The 20,543-nt window shown below is 33.2% G+C and overlaps 1 protein-coding gene across 2 annotated transcripts in view; it reads left to right on the top strand.

Annotated features, from left to right (window-relative positions):
• The first annotated feature begins 2,395 nt into the window (after positions 1 to 2,395).
• Positions 2,396 to 20,543, top strand: part of LOC128229979 (uncharacterized) — a 35,595-nt gene continuing 17,447 nt past the window's right edge. The window contains exon 1 of one of the 2 annotated variants that reach the window (XM_052941925.1): positions 2,396 to 3,434. In XM_052941925.1, coding sequence (XP_052797885.1) covers positions 3,196 to 3,434 — 239 coding nt within the window. In that variant the 5' untranslated portion in view covers positions 2,396 to 3,195. Of the gene's footprint in view, positions 3,435 to 6,794; positions 6,834 to 20,543 lie in introns of those variants that run through there. The other variant, XM_052941926.1, reaches the window with a different exon arrangement.

The raw sequence follows: 20,543 nt of genomic DNA, 5'->3' as shown, positions 1-20,543 counted from the left end.
ACACTCGTATTTCATGTAGGAGGCCGGTTTTTGTTTTAAATATGATTGATGACCATCAAGATGGCATGTTTGATATTAATGTTCGCAAAGTGTTTTTCAGGTATATTGTTTACATAGCCTTTGATCAAACACTGGCACTTCCCCTTTAAAGTGGAATAAGCTAAGAGCTATGACACAACATGAAGAACATCGTGTAGTTTTCCGAAAACGTGTTTTTTTTACCAAATTTTACTCAATAAATTCATGCTTTTTCTTGTTTGTTAAAACCAAAGAAGAGGACAACGTCATGGTGTAAATTCAAACAGGTGCTTTTCACCATAAAAAAGGTTTAAACAACATTGATATTTCTCACAAATCTAATGGTCCAATGAGCACCATAAGTTTTTAAGCTTTTGGTTTTCATCACTTAACTTAGTAATTGAAAAAAAGTGCATGCCTCTCTTTTGGTTTCCCTTGTCATACCATCTGCCCTTTGCTTCTTTATATTTTGTCCTTATCTCAATGACAAACTGGAAAGAAAAGGAAATGATTTAATACTTTAGCAATACAAAATAAAACAATAAGATAACGCATTAAAAACTGATGTATTTATTGCGCAGCATTTCTGTGTTCATTCATGATTAGTGATTCTTAATCCTTCATTTGCATTGTGGGTGGGGTAAAACTTTCTTAATTTTAAGTATTTAACTTAATAAATAACTCAGATATGTCCCAAGTTAATAAAAAACTGGCGAGTTTTAACAATCATATATATATATATATATATATATATATATATATATATATATATATATATATATATATATATATATATATAACCTGAAGTCCTGAACTGTTTTTTCCAAACTTTGAAATCATTTCCATTCTCTTTTTTCACATTTGAAATAAAAACGGATGTTGTATTTAAAGCAAAGATACATTTTGAACGGAATGAAAGTATTTATAATAGAAAAGGTCAGGTTGCAGTGACTTGTGCTCGTAATTTTCATCACGGTCCATGTTGAAATTTTTATTAATACTATTTAGCAATATGTATATCGTTGCATATAACGCACCGGCGATGACAGCTTAAACTGACCGATTTTCCTCGTAGAGCCTCGTTCTGAAACTCTGCGAGTCTCGTGATGGTTTATCATGAGAAGATATCGCTGTATTGTGACGAGGGTCTTTTATTCAATATAATTATCAGCAAAAGCAAACTGTCCTTATTGGTACCGTCGTCGGCAACCACGATTCTTTATTTCCGTACACTTCATACAAATCGTGGAAGAAATGACTGACAAAATGTCGTGATATCAATATGCATGAGGCAGGGGAGACAACTCTCTTCCAACGATATGGCGTGGCGAGTGGTCAATATGGCTTTTTTAGCTATAAGGCGGACTGAGCTGAATTCTAGCTTTGGTCAGAATTCTTTTTCTACGGGGAAGTATTAGTATGAGTGTCAGTGCATATGTCAGGGTTTTATTTCCGCAATGGTTCCTTGCGGGTCCCATGAAACTGCCTTATTTTTTTCATGATTACGAAATTTTCCTCGCCAAATCGCCCACGGAACAAAACGAAGCATAGCGCTCAGTAGAGTATCGGGGGTAGACTACGATGTATCGATACTGTTATGAGTTATATTTATCACAATATCTTTAACTAAATGATATACATAAATACCCATGTTGTACCATATGGCTTGTGCTTTTAAACTTATTGACCGAGGTGCCAATAGGCCCACTTTTTTCAAGTGTGATGTATAACACTATCAATGACATGTCCAAATGGTCATAAATGGGCTGACAAGTATGTTGTTTACATGGACTTTGATTGATATTCATTTAAATGGATTGTATTGGCAAATAATGAGTGAGAACTGTACTATATACTTATTCATAGTTCATTCATAGTTCATGGAAAAAGTGTCTTAAGGTTCCGCTAGTCTGAAATAGAAATTACCATTTATATAGATGTGTCAGATTGGATGGGTTGGTGTGTTGATATGTCTTTCAAATTTGTTCAGATAAAGTGGATATTTGATACCATCATGACTGCATCTAATGGGGCTTTTAGTTTATTATTAACAGGGAACAATATTGTGTTCTTTCCCAATATTTGAATTTCTTTCGATATTCTTTGTCACTTTGGTATTTTGAAAATTAAAAATGCTGTTTTGAAAAAAATACGCCCTTTTTATATTTGAACGATACATGATAATTATTAGGCAATACGTCATTTTGACATTATTTATTGAACTACTCAAAATCATGAATTGATTCATCAGACTACAATTATCATAAATTAGATTTCAATGGTAATTCTTCAAGTGCCATATTTTGAGGATCATTTAAGCTAACACAAGTAGGTAGATATAATAAACTTATTGAAATTATGACCAGCTAAAGAGTACGAAATTCTTGAAATGAAAAAATAGGGTTAAAAAGTGTTTTGCTATAAATTTTAAAGTCCCTATAAACAAAAGTACTACTCTTCAGATAAGAAACGCGGTGTATTTGAACTAGATGATTTATTTGGACAGAAGTCTTAAGATTTTGTCGATTTCAGGGCGTTGACTTAGGCCAACAATACACGCATTATACGCTTAACTTTGACTTTTATAATCTCAAAGGGTACGGCGTTTAATTAATGAATTTGGAAAAATTAATATATTCAAAGTAATTTAAGAATCTCTTAGGTACAGTGGAATGAGATTGGTGACTTTGGGAATAAATTGATGTGAAGATTATTGTGTATTGTGTGTATGTATACCAAACTCTAAACTTCAAACGTTCATCGAAGTTACTTAGGCAAAAGCAAAACGATCGTAAAGAAAGGACCGGTTTTGAATGGAACACAATTATAACAAATTACAGAGCGACATAATGGAAGTATGCATTTTTTGCTCAATTTAGATACTTTCAGTATAAGCGATTTTGTGAGAGGAATAGAAGGACTTACTGTTCATTATTCGTTTGAATTGAATATTGTTCGAGTTTAAACGATTTCAGCTGAATAAAGGTTAATTTACCTATGTAGCTGACTGGCGGTCTTTTAAAGCCGTGTATTTAAGCTTCTTTTATGATTTCAATTCATAACAGATACTTCTTTGAAAAGTAAACATAAAAAGGTAATTACGCTGTTCAAATTGCTCGCGAAAATGATTACGTCTTAAATTGAAATGAGCATTCAATTTGGATAAAAACGAAAACTATGGAGGGAAAGGTATCTTTAAATTCTTCACCAGCAACGAAAATGGACATAACGATAGAAATGTCAGATGCGAGTGAAACGGTACAGTCTTTTGACGTCAAAACGGAACGCACAAAATCGGCGACGTCAGCCGGTGACGTCACAGCGGAGACGACGTCTCAAGTTGATGATGGGACGTCAGTTGCGGAAAACACGGAAGAAAGTCAAACCAGTGACGGAAATCAAGAGGTTGATGAAAGGTAACATTTTGTTTCTATTTTTTATATGAAAGAAATCGAACCGCATCTGGCACTATAGTTGCAAGTTTCTGTCATAGAAATGTAGTTATCAATGTTTAATTGTTTGTGTTGATATGTCCGCTGAGAAATATAAATGCGTGGATTGTGTTGAGTTTAAAACGTTGAAAAATAATGAAGGAGGGTTGCTACTGCCTTTGTGTGGTGATATTAAAGTCGGTGTACTGATTCCCAATGACAAACGCTACTAACATAAGCTCGACTTAAAGGGACTCGCTCATGTTTTTGTAAAAGGCACTTTTTATGACGATATAAAATTGAGGCAAATCATTAGGAGTTAAATCTAAGATACCGTAGACCGGAGCCCTTCAGCAGATGTTGATATTTGCTCAAATATCGTCTTCGAAGACCACAGTTTTCCTTAGCGTGATGTGTTTATTGACATTAGCACGTGATGTGATCAATGTATTGTTAAAACGATCTAAATATCTTTCACTTTTGTAAACGTTTGGTGGCCTTATTGGTGAAGGCGTCAGTTTCCTATTTGTTCTTGACTTGACTGGGGTGGGTTCGCACCCACGAAAACCATAATAAATCGATATCACAGAGTAAATTAATGCTAAATTAAGTCTTTGCAGATGCATTACCATGAAAACCTTTTTTGCGGTCCAAAAAACTTGAGCGAGTACCTTTAAGCTTACAATCAAAATCGCATATGTATCCCATATGATAGTGGTTTCCCTCGTTTTCGTTTATAGGCTCACGTCCATACCAGAGCGTTATAGGCAGAGCTCTCATCGTGCTATAAGTATAGGTTACGGATAAATTTCAACGATATGCATTTACACGCACGGTATTTATTGAATGTTTCCATTGACAATATGGTACAAAAAAGTTATTGCCCCCTGAGCCCTCGTGATTGAAATTATACAACTCGCGTTTCGTGTGTGTGTATAATTGTAATAACTCGGACGATTGCTTCAGTAACTATTACCTCAAAGCTTCCGATCATACAAATTGTATAAGGCTATCTTCTGTAACTCTGGTCTGTAAATAATAGATAAGACAAGAACACAATTGTCTAGGAAAGGCAATAAAGCTTCTTTTAGTTTTGATTTCTTGCATTCCTGAGTCACGGCTACAGATATTCCTGTTTCTTCGCTACAATAATTACGTGTTATCTTTACACATAAAAGTATTTATTACTAAGAGTGCGCGCTGTGATTCACCGTCGTTATTGTCCTGTAATGATTTTAGATTCTATAAGGGCGTAGTTGCTATTATTACAATCCTATAATTGTAGCACATGAATTAGACTTAGCTTATTATTTCAGGGTAATGTTAACATTCCTTCTTGGCTGTTTATACCAAATATATGACTTTATACTTAAACCAGGAATAGCTGAAATAGGAAACATTTCTTAACGACATAAAAACATGTATGTGACATAAAATAGCAATAATTTATGTTTTTTAAGTGTTAATGGCATGTTTCTTGCGTTTATGAACGCAGTACGGCACGCGAACAAATTCCATGAAGCGCACTAGCGCTTCTTGGTCATTTGCTCGCTTGCCCTACTGCGTTCATACATCAGAAACGCAAGAAAAAATGCGATCAGTACATATATACATTTACAAAAAATATATTCATTGCGATTAAAAGTGAGCAGTATCTTCTGCATTTAAGTATTTCTTCTCAAAGAAGTATAACCGACAGCATACGTTTGTATAAAAGAATTGCTGAATTTTGTTACTTCGTACATCATTGGTTAAATGACGTCGTGCTTATCCAATCGAAGTGCACTATTGAAGTTAACAATAGGCCGATTGTTCAGAACTTTGTTAAAGTTAACAACGTGATTTACGACATAGTTGTTAAATTTTAAACATTCAATTTTTAATGAAGTTTTCACATATTTAAATATCAACAAGTACAGCTGCAACATTTGTCTCAAATCTTGTTTGTAAAACAGCAGATCACAACTCTATCCAATAAACTCCAGAAACGATTTAAAAGTTAACAACAATGGCGTTAACAATATTGTTTTCTTTTAACAAAGTTCTGAACAATCGGCCCAATGACGTCACATCTCTTTGCGTGTTATTCAATATGAACATCAAGTTTTATCTACACAATGGACTTGGAGAATGTAAATATTTGTTGATAAATGTCTAAGACTTACAATGATTAAACAACGTTCTTTAATGAAACAATCGTAAAATATTGATGCATGACTTTGATAAGTCATCAATGCACGGTCATAGTTTCTGGAATTGCAGACTTGCATCGAATACTTGCAAAGGTATAAATCTTGGGTCAAACACGGATTAATATCCAAACGCATTAAGAACAAGAGGGGTATCAAATTTCGACAGTAAATCAATTTTATCTCTTACGAATTGACTTTTTATCAGCTCAGGGTGTGATTGTATTAGCTCAAACTTAAATTTCATGACCTTAGGCCTAACAAAAACACTTATGGTTCGGGTTACCCGACAGTGCCTGCAAAATAGGCGTCGCCCGTACCGTATTTATAGTACGTGGGTTTTTTAGTTTGTGTTTTATTATGAAGTTTAAAAACCTTTAAAGTTTTATACTGATGATTACTTTAACGCCATTCGCCAATGCTAACAATAACGTTCTTAGATAACTCATAATAAAATTAATGTGTTTTCCTAGAAAGAAAATATGTAACCCTTCCCACATAATAAAGTTGTCTGTTTTTCTGCCTTATTAAATGAGTAAATGCAAATAACTATTCCATTTATAGCAATCATGTAGAATAAATTAATATGTAAATATGAACTGACTATCAAAAGGTCATGAATTAAAAAAAACCTGCAGTCTCAATATGTTATATGATTATTAGGGATCAGTTATACGAATAGGATACGAGAAATTGAGTAAAACGTGCACGTTTTTAAGTGATACTTGTATTTCAAATCAATGCATGCTCATGTGTAACGAACATAAATTCTGAGTGATAAACATTTAACTACTTACTAAAAAAACATTTACAACTAAAAATGCACAAATATTAAATGACTGGTGAGCTCTCTCGATCTCTCTTCCTCTCACACGTCTTTCTCTACAACTTCAACTGTATCATGTTTGTTTTTTCAACTTAAACAATGCAATATACATTCGATATTACTCTTATTGTTGTTGTTTTTTGACTATAAAACAACTTTGCTTGGTATAGAATTTGACGATTCGGGTGAGGGCCGTAACATGATGTTGGCATATCTCGTGGCCCAATCCCTTTGCATGCTATTATGTCAGTATAAATATGTGTTGAAATTTGTATTGATATTGTCGTTGTAAAATGTGTTCTCATAAAATAAAAAAAATATTAAATCAGGCCTTAAAATAATGACAGTGATCAACTATCGCCTCATAAGGTAGGAATACCGTGATTTCTGCACCTTTCTTTCTAATTAAACACGGTTACCTTCATAGTTTCCATTGTTTTCGAAATTTATTCATCGTTTTCGGTTATTTAAAACAACTGAATTAACTGTGGTACTGCTTATTTGGGAGTAAGAGTGCATCTTTAAGACCGTTGGGTCTGCTATTCTTGAGCACAGGCAGCTGCAGGCAGATGGACTGATAAAGCAGACAGAGAAAGACATTCAGACACCCACGATATTGTGGTGTATTGCTTACATAAACTCCTTAATCCTGACAAAAAATAATGAAATAAAAATATGCCTGTAAAATTTGTTTTATTTTGTTTGCACTCCTACTGTTCAAGATTTCGAATTCTGTTTCAGGATTAAAAATCAGCAAACGAAGCATTTAATTAAAGTTATTCAAACATTGACTTAAACGAAAAAGGGATTTCTAATGTAAGACGTTTGTTATGGAAGCGTATATCATATTATATACTGTTGATGTGATCATGTAGGCTTGTCGACTTGTATGTCGACTTGACGGATTATAGAGCGACAATTAGGCAAATGTATGTCAACTTGTGGATATAGTGGCTTTTTATCGAAATGATACACACTTATTGGTATACTTAAGATCAGAAGCAGAGCAGCAACAAGGGGGGGCCTGTAGTGGATATTCTATTACCCTTCATTACATTCAAGAAAAGCATAGCCTTTTCAATATTTATTTCATTTTCATTGTCTTTATCTTATGTTTGGGAAATAATGGGCAAGGCTCGGACGAAATGTCGGTAAAATATCAACGGTTCTGTCATGGTATATCTATCATCAGATCCGACCAATCTATATAAATACCACAAATTGTCCATTAAATGTAATTTGAGAGTTGCCAATCGCCGAGCAACGAATATGCTGAGAAAGCGGTATACTACTCCCTCTGAATACTTAGCTGCTAGGTATGATTGCTATTTAATCGTCAGGGCCTTACCAGTGAAAAAAAAACACAACACAAATCAACATCGAAATAATGAAATGGTTAAAAAACAAATAAACAAAATAGGTTTGCAGCACATCTAGTATTGAAATCATCAGCTGGACTTCGCCGTGAGGTAGAAAGCCTAATGGTTAGCGAGATGTGCAGAACGATTGGATCGTAACCTCGAGTCAATCTCCGGATTTACTAAAAATATATATAGGAAGCAAGCAGAACACATGCATCGAAACCAGTATCATTCATTAAGTATATATGCCTGTATATAGACGAAGTTTGGGGTTTTGGGAGGGTGGGAAAAGTAAGCCAAAAATAATAGAGCTGCAAAAGGCTGACCTTTCTCATACGATGGTCGGAGCAAAGAGGCCTGTATAACCATGTGCTTGTAGAGGGCGCGCACTGCGGCCAATCAGATCAGTATAATAAGTTACGTCATGCAATTGCTCGCCATATGTTTATAGAGCACCATTAATTAAATGCATTACAAATATACCAATAACGAAAGTTATCCTTAAAGGAATAACTTGAAATATTATATATCGGCGTTATCATTTTGAAGTCAACATAACGTGTTGAACTAGTATGTTTTTCAACAAAACATGTGGCACAATATCCAATAGTTCGTTGGCATTGTTTCGTATGATAACTTGCCATAATACAAATCAACAAGACTACATAATTACATCATTAGCAAATACCATATACGCTACCATACTCTTTTATAGTTTGTATGTTTTGCTCATACCATTATTTTTTCGGTTTGTGTATTTTATAAATTTAAAGGTTTTAACACAAGTTTGTTATGTATTACTTTTGGCTTACGAGCGACGCGAAGTAAGCGATTCTGTTTATGTTAAAATTTAAGTAGTCAGAGCAGGTTTGTGATACTATGGAAGCGCATAGTGTGTCAGTAATAATTAGATGACATAGAAGTATTGTCCTTATGATTAAAAATGGGCGATTTGAGGGTATCCAATGAGCCCTTCTTAATCATTTATATATTACTTCCAAACTAAATGATCTCATCATCAGTATAAACGATATATGCTTCCATCCTAAATGATTTCAACATCAGTATATACGATATACGCTTCCATACTACATGGTATAATAATCAATATTGACGATAAACGCTTCCATATTACATGATCTCATCATCAGCATATACGATATACGCTTCAGTGCCACATGATCACACAATCAGTATATACGATAAACGATTCCATCCAACATGATTTCCAAATCAGTATATACGATACACACTTCCATGCTACATGATATCATTATTAGTATATACGATATACGCTCCCAAACTACATGATCTCATTATTAGTATATACGATATACGCTTCCATACTACATGTTCATCACCAGTATATACGATATACGCTTTCATATTACATGATCTCATCATCAGCATATACGATATACGCTTCCGTACTACATGATCTCATCATCAGTATATACGATAAACGATTCCATCAAACATGAGTTCACAGTCAGTATATACGATATACGCTTCTATGCTACATGATCTTATCATCAGTATATACGATATACGCTTCCATATTACATGATCTCATCATCAGTATATACGATATACGCTTCCATACTACGTGATCTCACCATCAGTATATACGATAAACGATTCCATCAAACATGATTTCACAGTCAGTATATACGATATACGCTTCCATACTACATGATCTTATCATCAGTATATACGATATACGCTTCCATACTACATGTTCATCACCAGTATATACGATATACGCTTCCATATTACATGATCTCATCATCAGTATATACGATATACGCTTCCGTACTACATGATCTCATCATCAGCATACACTTTATACGCTTCCATATAACATGGTCTCATCATCAGTATATACGATATACGCTTCCGTACTACATGATCTCATCATCAGTATATACGATATACGCTTCCATTCTGCATTATCGTATCATCAGTATATAGGATATACGCTTCCGTACACCATGATCACATCAACAATATAAACGATATACGCTTCCATACACCATGATCACATCATCAGTATAAACGATATACGCTTTCATACACCATGGTCACATCGTCAGTATAAACGATATACGCTTCCATACACCATGATCACATCATCAGTATATACAATATACGCTTCCATTCTGCATTATCGTATCATCAGTATATAGGATATACGCTTCCGTACACCATGATCACATCAATAATATAAACTATATACGCTTCCATACACCATGATCACATCATCAGTATAAACGATATACGCTTTCATACACCATGGTCACATCGTCAGTATAAACGATATATGCTTCCATACACCATGATCACATCGTCAGTATAAACGGTATACGCTTCTATACACCATGATCACATCAACAGTATAAACGATTCACGCTTCCATACACCATGATCACATCATCAGTATATACAATATACGCTTCCATACACCATGATAACATCAACAGTATATACGATATACGCTTCCATACACCATGATCACACCAACAGTATATACGATATACGATTCCATTCTGCATTATCACGTCATCAGTGTATACGATATACGTTTCCATTCACCATGATCACATCATCAGTATAAACGATATACGATTTCATTCTGCATTATCACGTCACCAGTGTATACGATATACACTTCCATACTATTTTATAAAAAAAAATTATAATTTGGCTTGCTTTTACCTTTAAACTTATTGTACTTTCAGTTTGTGTGATTTATGAATTTGAAGTTTTTAGCACAAGTTTGCTTTGTATTACTTTTGGCTTACAAACGACTCGAAGTAAGCGATTCTGTTTATATTAATGGTTAAGTAATCAAAGCAGGTCTGTGGTACAACAGGGAAACACTTTAATAAGTTAATATGTACATAGGATTTCACTGTGTGAACATGTTGGTCATTGTAACATTTAATTAAACACGCAGCTTTAATCAAAACAGTTTACGAACGAAATTCCGCATGGCAACAACGTATGATTGATTTTTTAGTGATATAAGGAACTATTACTGTGAGTAAAAATATGATTATCATTCTAACCAATTATTTGTCGTAATGTTTAAAATATTTGAAGAGGCCTATGGAATTTCTGCAACATAGCGTCTGTTAAATCAATGAAGTTATTTAAAAATAATTTATTCAAATATATTCGATCTTTAATCAAATGGTTTTTAATTTGTTGCCATTTTTTTGCGAAAGTAATTACTCTTAATCGATCTACGATTCGTAATCCCATCCCGTACGGATGTTCAATAAATATTTTTAGCCTCTTTTGAATATGTTTGGAATTAATTTATTTTAGAGATTTATATACGTGTTAAAGTGACTCGCTCATGTTTTAGGACTAAAACTTAGTTTTAACCGTAAAGCATCTGAAAACATTTATTTTATCTTTTCTTTTACTGTATGATATCGAAATTGCAGAAAAAAATAATACAATTATAGCATAAAAAGTATTTTGGTTTTAGCGGAGCTCAAACCCACGCCGGTTAAGCTAAGTAAAAACAATAGAAAACATTCGACTAGTCCGCACGGCCACCGGGACTTTAACAAAATGGGACGATATGTTGACCGGTTAAGGATACATTGATAACATCACGTTATAATGTCAATCAACCAACACCACAGCCGTAATTAATTTTCAATCGCGTTATAAACGCTAATGAAAATTGTGGTCTTCAAAGACGATATTTGAGCAAAAATCAACATTTGCTGAAGGGTTCCAGCTTTTAGTAAAAACATTAACACTCCTTATGATTTGCCATACTTTATTTCGTAAACAAAAGGTGCATTTTACAAACCATGAGCGGGTAACTTTAAGAGGTCTATAGGGATTCTTTTGAGACGATTTTGATATTGAATCGATCGATGAGAACACTAGAGCCTACTATTTAGAAAACCATTTAAAATTTATTCATTAATGAAAACATTATATTGAATGCTTCACACATGCTTGAACCATGGGTCATAACGTTTTGACAACCATGTAAAGAGTATTTAATCTTGATTAAGTTAAAACGGCGAAAGAAGATGAAGTGCATTTTTTTAAACATATTTCAACTATGTAGCGATTGATCTGCATATAAGGTATTTAAAAGCGTGATAGTTCAAAAGTCTATTACACGATTTGCAAATTGTTACGCTTAACTGTAGCAAAGATGCTTGAACAATCTTTCGAGATCCTTGTTAGAGCAGTTAAATATATAACTCATATTGTAAAACACATTTCAAATATAATTTTATATAAACATTAACACTCTAAATGCTATTCTACACTTTATTTCGTAAAAAGAGTGCATATTACAAACCATGAGCTAGTCCCATTAATACTTTTTATGAAAGCATTGATATACTCAATTTGGGAGTATCATATTTGGTCTGTATTAAATCTGAAATAAATAGTGCAAATGAACTCGTATGGTAGACCTCATTTCAATCAAGGTTAAAATAAATGGCTTCGTATGAAAGTGTCATGAATGTGCGCTTTCATGAATGTCTTAATTGAATAACTTTGATCAAAGGGTTCCTGGGCGTCACGGCACGCTTTAAGCGCTGGAGTTAACTTAGCGTACCAATGTATGGGTGGATGTTTGGTGTTGCCATCGACAAAAACAATCAGAGAGCTCTGTATAATCCATGGGATATTAACACATCATGTTATAAGTTTATTTTTTTCAATCTATAAGATACTTCGAACGAGTTCATGATCTGTGATTTTCGATGCGCGCGCTATAAAATGAAGAAAATTAAATGAGTGCAGTGCTACAGTTCATTGAGATATTTCAAGAAGACAATATCACTTGTATATGACCAGGGGAAATATCTGTTATAGATATAGAGAAACGTGTAAAAGTTTGATGGTTTAACAGAGAGCTAAGTAAGTACAAACATATACTATGATTGTGGTTTAGTGTCAATGTAGAGGAATATGGAAGCGTATATCGTTTATACGGATGATATGTCGACTTTTTTTTGTCGACGTTACAAGTTAAAACACAGCCTGTTGCTAAACACATGTCAATGCTTCCATTTTTGTCGACGAAAGAAGTCTTACATGGTATGACAACTTCATTTTTTGGATGTCGGCATAACACGGTTGCTCTGATTTGTCGACAAAATTTACATAAACATATTCAGTTCATTCAAAAGTTGACATAAGTTTGACCACATGTGGTGCTATAAATCATCAAGTCGACATAAAATAAGCCGACAACACCACCTCATTGCATTTACAGTATATACGATATACGCTTCCATAAGTTAAGCGTCAAAACCAAAGATGAATTCATTGCTTTGTGTAAATGCTTCTTGTATGGGATACAGTGACTAGTAAAAGTCAGGAATTTACACACCAATCATGAAAGTATCACGAACATTTCAAATGTGTTTTTTTTGTGTGAAATCCGAGATGACTGCATTTACTGTATACACGGTATACGCTTCCATAAGTTTAGTGTCAAAACCAAAGATGTATTCATTGCTTTGTATACATACTTCTTGTATCTATGCATGGGATACAGTGACTTTTAAAAGTCAGGAATTCACACACCAATCATGAAAGTATCACGAACATTTCAAATGTGTTTATTTGAATGTGCGAAATCCGACTGTTCCATCATCGATTACTTTAGCCAATGTCTCTGATAGCGTACAATAAATATCATTCACATAAAGTACTTTTAAGTAGGAAAAAATGGATTATAATAACAGGTAAGTGTATGTTTATCATCGTTCGGTCCATTTAATTATATGGTATCTGTTATAAATTTGTTTTCAATAAATTTGCAATAAAAGGTTTGTCCACAAAGTTTATCTGGTTTCGAAAACCCTACAAGTGTACTTCATCCAACATAGAATTAGCTAGTCATGGGTTGTATTTCAAAGCGGTTTTTGCTTAAACTTGTTTGGCAAACAAATGATTTAAAGTGATGACATGTGCGGTGCATAGGAGGTAGTATCAGTCAGAGATTGTGGAAAAAGTTTTTGAATATAATTGCAGCATCTCTGACGGATATTATCACCTATGGTATGATGTTGTACGATACAAAGATGAAAAAAGGTTTTAGCTATAATTTCACCATTTCACTGTTTCTAAATATTACACCTTTCATAATAATGTTCATTCTTTACATATGTTAGAGACAGTGGGCCTTTAAACAGTATGATGTTCAACATGAAGTTACGCGATCTTTATGAAAATATTTTGTATAAGGCCCGCTGAAGACCAGTCGTGTGTAACCGGCGAGTAGAATCCACAAGACAATTGTTTTACGAGTTTATTTGTCGTTTTAAAAGTATTGACATGTAATAAAATGTATTTTGCGTGATTCATTTAGCATAACAGTAATCTGTAAGCAATACCCTTTTCAATAATACCAACATTATATGGGGTCACCAGGCATAAACATTTAATGACTGGCTTATTTATGGACTTGTGGACCAGAAACCTTAAGCTAGTTTAAATGTTACAATAGTATTAAATGGTACACACAGTATTGGTTAGTGGTCAACATTATACTTTGTCCATTGAGAAAGCAGTATTCATATTTCTTACGTGTTCCAATGCATTTATCTCAGTTAATCAGCATTCAACAGTTATTGATTTTAATAAGGTGAAACGGTAAATATAAACAGTGGCTAGCTCTGATAGTTGGTTGTAAACACAATAAAGTATAAACCACTAAACACTTAAAGCTTGTTATAATTTACTTAAATAAAAAATAATAAAAGATATATAGTTATGCGACTGTGTCGTATGTAAACATTGTACCATTACAAGCGCGGCAAACACAGTAAAATTGCAAATATGGGTTGTAAATGCAGATAAGACATCATATGGTTAAACTGCGTGAATTCCATAGTGTTTTTTATTATCTCTGTAAGGTAATGCTCGTTTTTATTCCATATTTGTTCCCTAAATAGAAATTTTATTGACGAAACCGATCTCGTCAACAGGTTGTAATCAAACCATTTAGAAATTATTTCAATGATATCGAATTAAAAAGGAAATAATTTCCGCTGATATTGTTAATAAATCATTTTATTAGGCTACAAATTAATTGATTAATGAAAGGAATTGAGTAAGATGATTCTGTCAAATAGAAAGAGGCCAATATTTAAGAAAGGTGCAGAATGAAAGAAAATGAACAGATTAATTGAATTATGACGTGTAGAAGGGGGACACATGCTAGAAAGAGCGAAGATTTAAGGCAATGTACAAATTAATTCCTCAATGGTAGGAGATGCATAACACTATTCTGTCTAATACAATAGGTAAACACATTTTAGAAAGTGCAAAGATTTTAAGGAAATGGACACATTTATTGATATATCTAAAAACTTTAGTAAAATAGTTCGTTTGACTCTAAAGAGTAAATATTTTAGAAAGGGTGAAGATTATAGAAAGGGTGAAGATTTTAGAAAGGGTGAAGATTTTTAGTAAGGGCGAAAGGGCTAAGATTTTAGAAAGGGTGAAGATTTAAGTTTAGAAAGGGTGAAGATTTTAGAAAGGGTGAAGGTTTAAGTTTAGAAAGGGTGAAGATTATAGAAAGGGTGAAGATTTTAGAAAGGATGAATATTTTTAGTAAGGGCGAAAGGGCTAAGATTTTAGAAAGAGTGAAGATTTTAGAAAGGGCGAAGATTTAAGAGAGGGTGAACATTTTAGAAAGGGTGAAGAATTTAGAAATGGCGAAGATTTAAGAAAGGGCGAAGATTTTAGAAAGGACGAAGATTTTAGAAAGGACGAAGATTTTAGAAAGGGCGAAGATTTTAGAAAGGGTGAATTTTTTTAGTAAGGGCGAAAGGGCGAAGATTTTAGAAAGGGTGAAGATTTTAGAAAGGACGAAGATTTTAGAAAGGGTGAATTTTTTTAGTAAGGGCGAAAGGGCGAAGATTTTAGAAAGGGTGAAGATTTTAGAAAGGGCGAAGATTTTAGAGAGGGTGAACATTTTAGAAAGGGTGAAGAATTTAGAAAGGGCGAAGATTTAAGAAAGGGTGAAGATTTTAGAAAGGACGAATAATTTAGAAAGGGCGAAGATTTTAGAAAGGACGAAGATTTTAGAAAGGGCGAATATTTTAGATAGGGCAATTATTTTTTAGAAAGGGTGAAGATTTTCGAAAGGGCCAATATTTTAGAAAGGATAAGGATTTTAAAAAGGTTGAAGATTTGGAAATAGTGATTTTAGAAAGTGCTAAGAAAATAGAGGGCAACGAATTTGGAAAGGCTGAAGATTTTAGAACGGACGATGATTTTAGGAAGTGCGAAGATTTTAGAAAGGGCGAAGATTTTAGAAAGGGCGAGGCTCAATAAGACAATGGACATATTAATCCATTAAAATTCGGACTGTACGTTTCTCATGGACCCTAAACATGAAACCAGTTAACTCGTTTATACCGAGGAAAAGGCCTCGAGAATCATTCAAAACAGCCGATAGCTGTTTATATAAATTAGTACAAGCTAACTGCATTTCTCCTTTTATCAATAAACAACCACCGACCCATAAGGTTGAACTCTGAGATAAGGAAGCTTATGAGAATTACTTTACAAGATAAAAACACATTAATTGTACGACAAAAACCCACGGTCAAGAGTTGGATCGTGTTTGCCCTTATAAGCCTTGAGAAGTATTTCAATCATTCCTTCAATACATCGTACGGTAATCATCCTTAGAGTTTATTGAACCAAATATTGATCTATTTAAACCATGGCGCTTGTTTATGACAAATGAGCTTCACAAGCGAGCAAACATTTATGTGCCCAAATTCCTATAGTGATATGTACTTCAAGTGTCAACAGTGTGTCTGAATTAAGGTTATAAAATACATGAGATCATTTGGAATGATCGTCTGCTGTTTTAAAATGTTATTGAAAGTCATTTCGTATGATCGGCTGATATTTTCTTTTTATATTTATTGAAAGCACTTGTGAAAAAAAACTTTACAACTTTGTTTAGGATTCGCAATTCCGTCTTTTTAAATATCGTTCAAATATTTGTATTGCCTAGTTTAGTGTTTTGTTGATAGCTTTGTTGACAGACGACAACCTGTAAGAAAGAAGTCCAAAGTATCCGAAATAATAAGAAACTGTGACAATTGAAAGAATTATTATTGAAGAATAACCGTCCACATTTGGTATAACATGCTCAATATATCGTATGGCATTCTCAATGTAACGCATGCCATTCTAAATATAACGTATCCTATTTTGTATGTTACGCGTGACATTTTCTATATAACGCATGGCATTCTCAATATAACCTATGACATTCTAAATATAACGTATGACATTCTACATATAACGTATGACATTCCCTATATAACGCATGACATTCTAAATATAACGTATGACATTCTAACTGTAACATATGCAATCTTAATATAACGTATAACATTCTAAAGATAACGTATGACATTCTAAAGATAACGTATGACATTCTAAATATAACGTGTGACATTCTTAATATAACGTTCGACATTCAAAATATAACGTATGACATTCTTAATATAACGCATGACATTCTAAATATAACGTATGACATTCTCAATATAACGTACGACATTTGACGTTTGACATTCTAAATATAACGTATGATATTCTTAATATAACGCATGACATTCTAAATATAACGTATGACATTCTCAATATAACGCACGACATTCTCAATATAACGTATGACATTCACAATATAACGTATGACATTCTCAATTTAACGTATGACTTTCTAAATATCTGTTCAATCGCAGTTGAAACAAATAACGGTTATTAAAATGAGAATAGTTACGCTACTATGTTCCATGAAGATTTCAAAGGATTTTAAAAACAATCCTCAGCGCATTCAAGTAGAAACCAGGGCTCATGGGTATACAATGATTCAAGTCCTAGTTCAGAATTAAGACTAATTCCATTGTATTTTTTCTTTCAACAGTGGAAATTGCTTCTTGCTTAATTATTACTTCTGATAAGTGTCAATTGTGTTGAAATTTGAGCATTAGTATGCGACGTGGAAGAATTGTCTCTTTTTGTAGTGTTATTATGGGGAACAACTTAGTAAGCAATGCCTAGATTTAGTTTGTAAGATTTGCCTCCCTTCAAAAGACAGCTATAAAAGACTATTGCCGGCAACTTCAATCCGGTGTATAAATATTGATTCTAAAGTATCAATCAGCCATTGAGTGTTAACTTTGGAGCCCTATTCCTCCGTACATTTAGCTACAACGCAGTTTGGTTAACTTTTAGATTAAATTGGTAGTTATACGATATCTAAAACTTCAAATAATTGGCGCTGTATATCTTATTGACAGGTCGATTAACGTTAATTGGAATTACTTCAGAATGAATCGTATATGAATTCAAATAAATGGAGAAAAGTACATTTTGACATAACTATTTCAACAATTGTTTAGTCGTTTATTTGCTGGAGTATATTTTTGTTCGATAAGTTAGACCAATAACCAAATATTTTGTTCAACTCTATCGAAATATTTATCCTTTTAATTAACACATTTAACTAAAGTACATAAAAACGCTATTTCGTTTATACAAAACAATTTCGTGTACTTGATCAGAAGTGCAATTTGAAGTACAGGTGACATATAATATTTATATTAGAAGAAGCTAAAATGGCATTATTGATTATGTTTTAAAGAAAGCAAAGTGAAATAATGCTTAGAGTTAATAACATGTAGCTTAAACAATGCCCATTTGTAAAGTAAAATACTATTTTACGGTGAAATTAAAGAAAAATTGTGCAACTGCCGACAGCTCGTGAATTTCACGTAATGCATTGCGCTTAAAATGTGCCAAATAACTAGAAATCGAAAACACATATTTCAATCATAATTTTACGTAAAGCCAGACCGATTTTGGCCGCTTTTTCGTTTTTTTCATTTGGTTTTTTGATGATATTTTATGTGTTCTCTATTATATTAAAACATTATTTGAGAAAGTTGAAAGTGTTCTCTCCTACCTTTGAACTCGATTTTTAATGCACCCTTGTTATACTTCTGTATATATGAACAGTGTTTGTTAAAGAGCCGGAGATTAATTTTAATAGTGTTTAGTGTGTGCAAGTATTTTAGGACCAATGAAAATTGAGCGGTATTCAAATATTCGCCTGTAGATATGCCATATAACGCTGAGTCGCTGAGTTATTGTTTTCTAAAACTTGTGATTTCTTAAGAAAATGTAAATTATAAAAGTACGTCGTTTTGAGGTTCAAACCTACGACGAAATATATAATGTAATTTGTCGTCTGGAGCGCTCCGGGTGAGCTTTTGATGATACTTGAAAAATATTCAGTTTCTTTTCACTTGATTCCCCTGGAAGCGTGCTGTGATACAGATATTTGAATGAATTCTCGTTGGTCAAAAATCAATTACATTCATTTAACATAATAGTATACACTTTAAGCGTCCTTCAGAAAAAGAAAACATCCTTACTTTGGACACAGCAAATTACTATAGAACATTCAAAATAAACACTATTCTGTATAGGAATATGTGAAAATATTTGAGCAAACAAAGATCTGCAACTCTTCAACAACATTTAAATTTAGCATTTGAATTGTCGGACCTAATACTAATAATACTCATTTTAGGATTAAGTTTTGGTACTTACGAGATAACTTGATAGCGATTACATTAGCAAAATCGTCTGTAGATAATGTTTTTAAAAATGTCCTTTCACAAACTACTTAGTTTCTATGTCAAGACATTCAATGTTCCAATCAGCATGATTAGGCAAAAAAAAATGTTTGTTTAGGGTAACCTTCCCAAAATTTCTAGGTAGGGTAGGTAGAGATTTTTTTTTTAATTGATTTTTTTCGAAATCTGTCGTAAGTTCAGAGTGTTTTCTTGCACATGGCAGTCTTCCTACATTACTGCCATTGCCTGACTATGTTTTATCATATAAACAATAATTCTGATTAAAATATGCATTTATCCGCCCTTCGTAACTCTCTATTTGCTAACGAATATTGTTTTTGCTCAGACACGGAAAAAAATAGTTAGGGTCGGCGCATTTTTATAGGTAGGATCGGGTTACCCGAAACAGACATATTTTTTTAAGGCCTTATATACCTATCGAAAGCTCATTCGAAATGATCAGTAAAATCATCTGCATTACGCTATCAGAGTTTCGGCAAAAGTCGTCAGCTTTCGGAAAGTTCCGTAGTTTTTCAAGATGCTTTATTATCAAGCAACACTAAAATGTATGAATGAAACAGAAAAACAAACTTAATCAGATGGTATACATAACTGGATGATATTTGAACACTTTATTAAATCGTCATATGGGTAAAGATTGAAAAGAAAAATCTGATGTTACTGAAAATACCCCCGCGAAGATTTTGATAACTGAGGCACTTAACACGTTCAATCTTATCGTAGAATTATGTTCTCTTAAATATGATTATTCAACCGAACAAAGTTTGCGATAAATATGGGCGAAGTATTTTCATTAATTTACATATAGTTTTAATGCAGAACTTATTGGGCACTTAAAGATAAACGTTTTAAATATGCGGATCGAACATTTTGTAATGACGACTTGTTATGTTACGGGTTTTTTTTCTTTCCGTATTTTTTGGTATGATCTGAAAACTATTTAATGAATGATTGACTCCAAGTATTTTTGTGAAAAGGTACAACTGACAAACGTTATAAAACAAACACTTGGTCAGTGAAGTTTTAAG

The sequence above is a fragment of the Mya arenaria genome, chromosome 4 (assembly GCF_026914265.1).
Source record: "Mya arenaria isolate MELC-2E11 chromosome 4, ASM2691426v1".
In the NCBI taxonomy this organism is placed as follows: domain Eukaryota; kingdom Metazoa; phylum Mollusca; class Bivalvia; order Myida; family Myidae; genus Mya; species Mya arenaria.
Note: the sequence above shows the minus strand (reverse complement) of the source record. Positions and strands in the feature narration are given on the sequence as shown.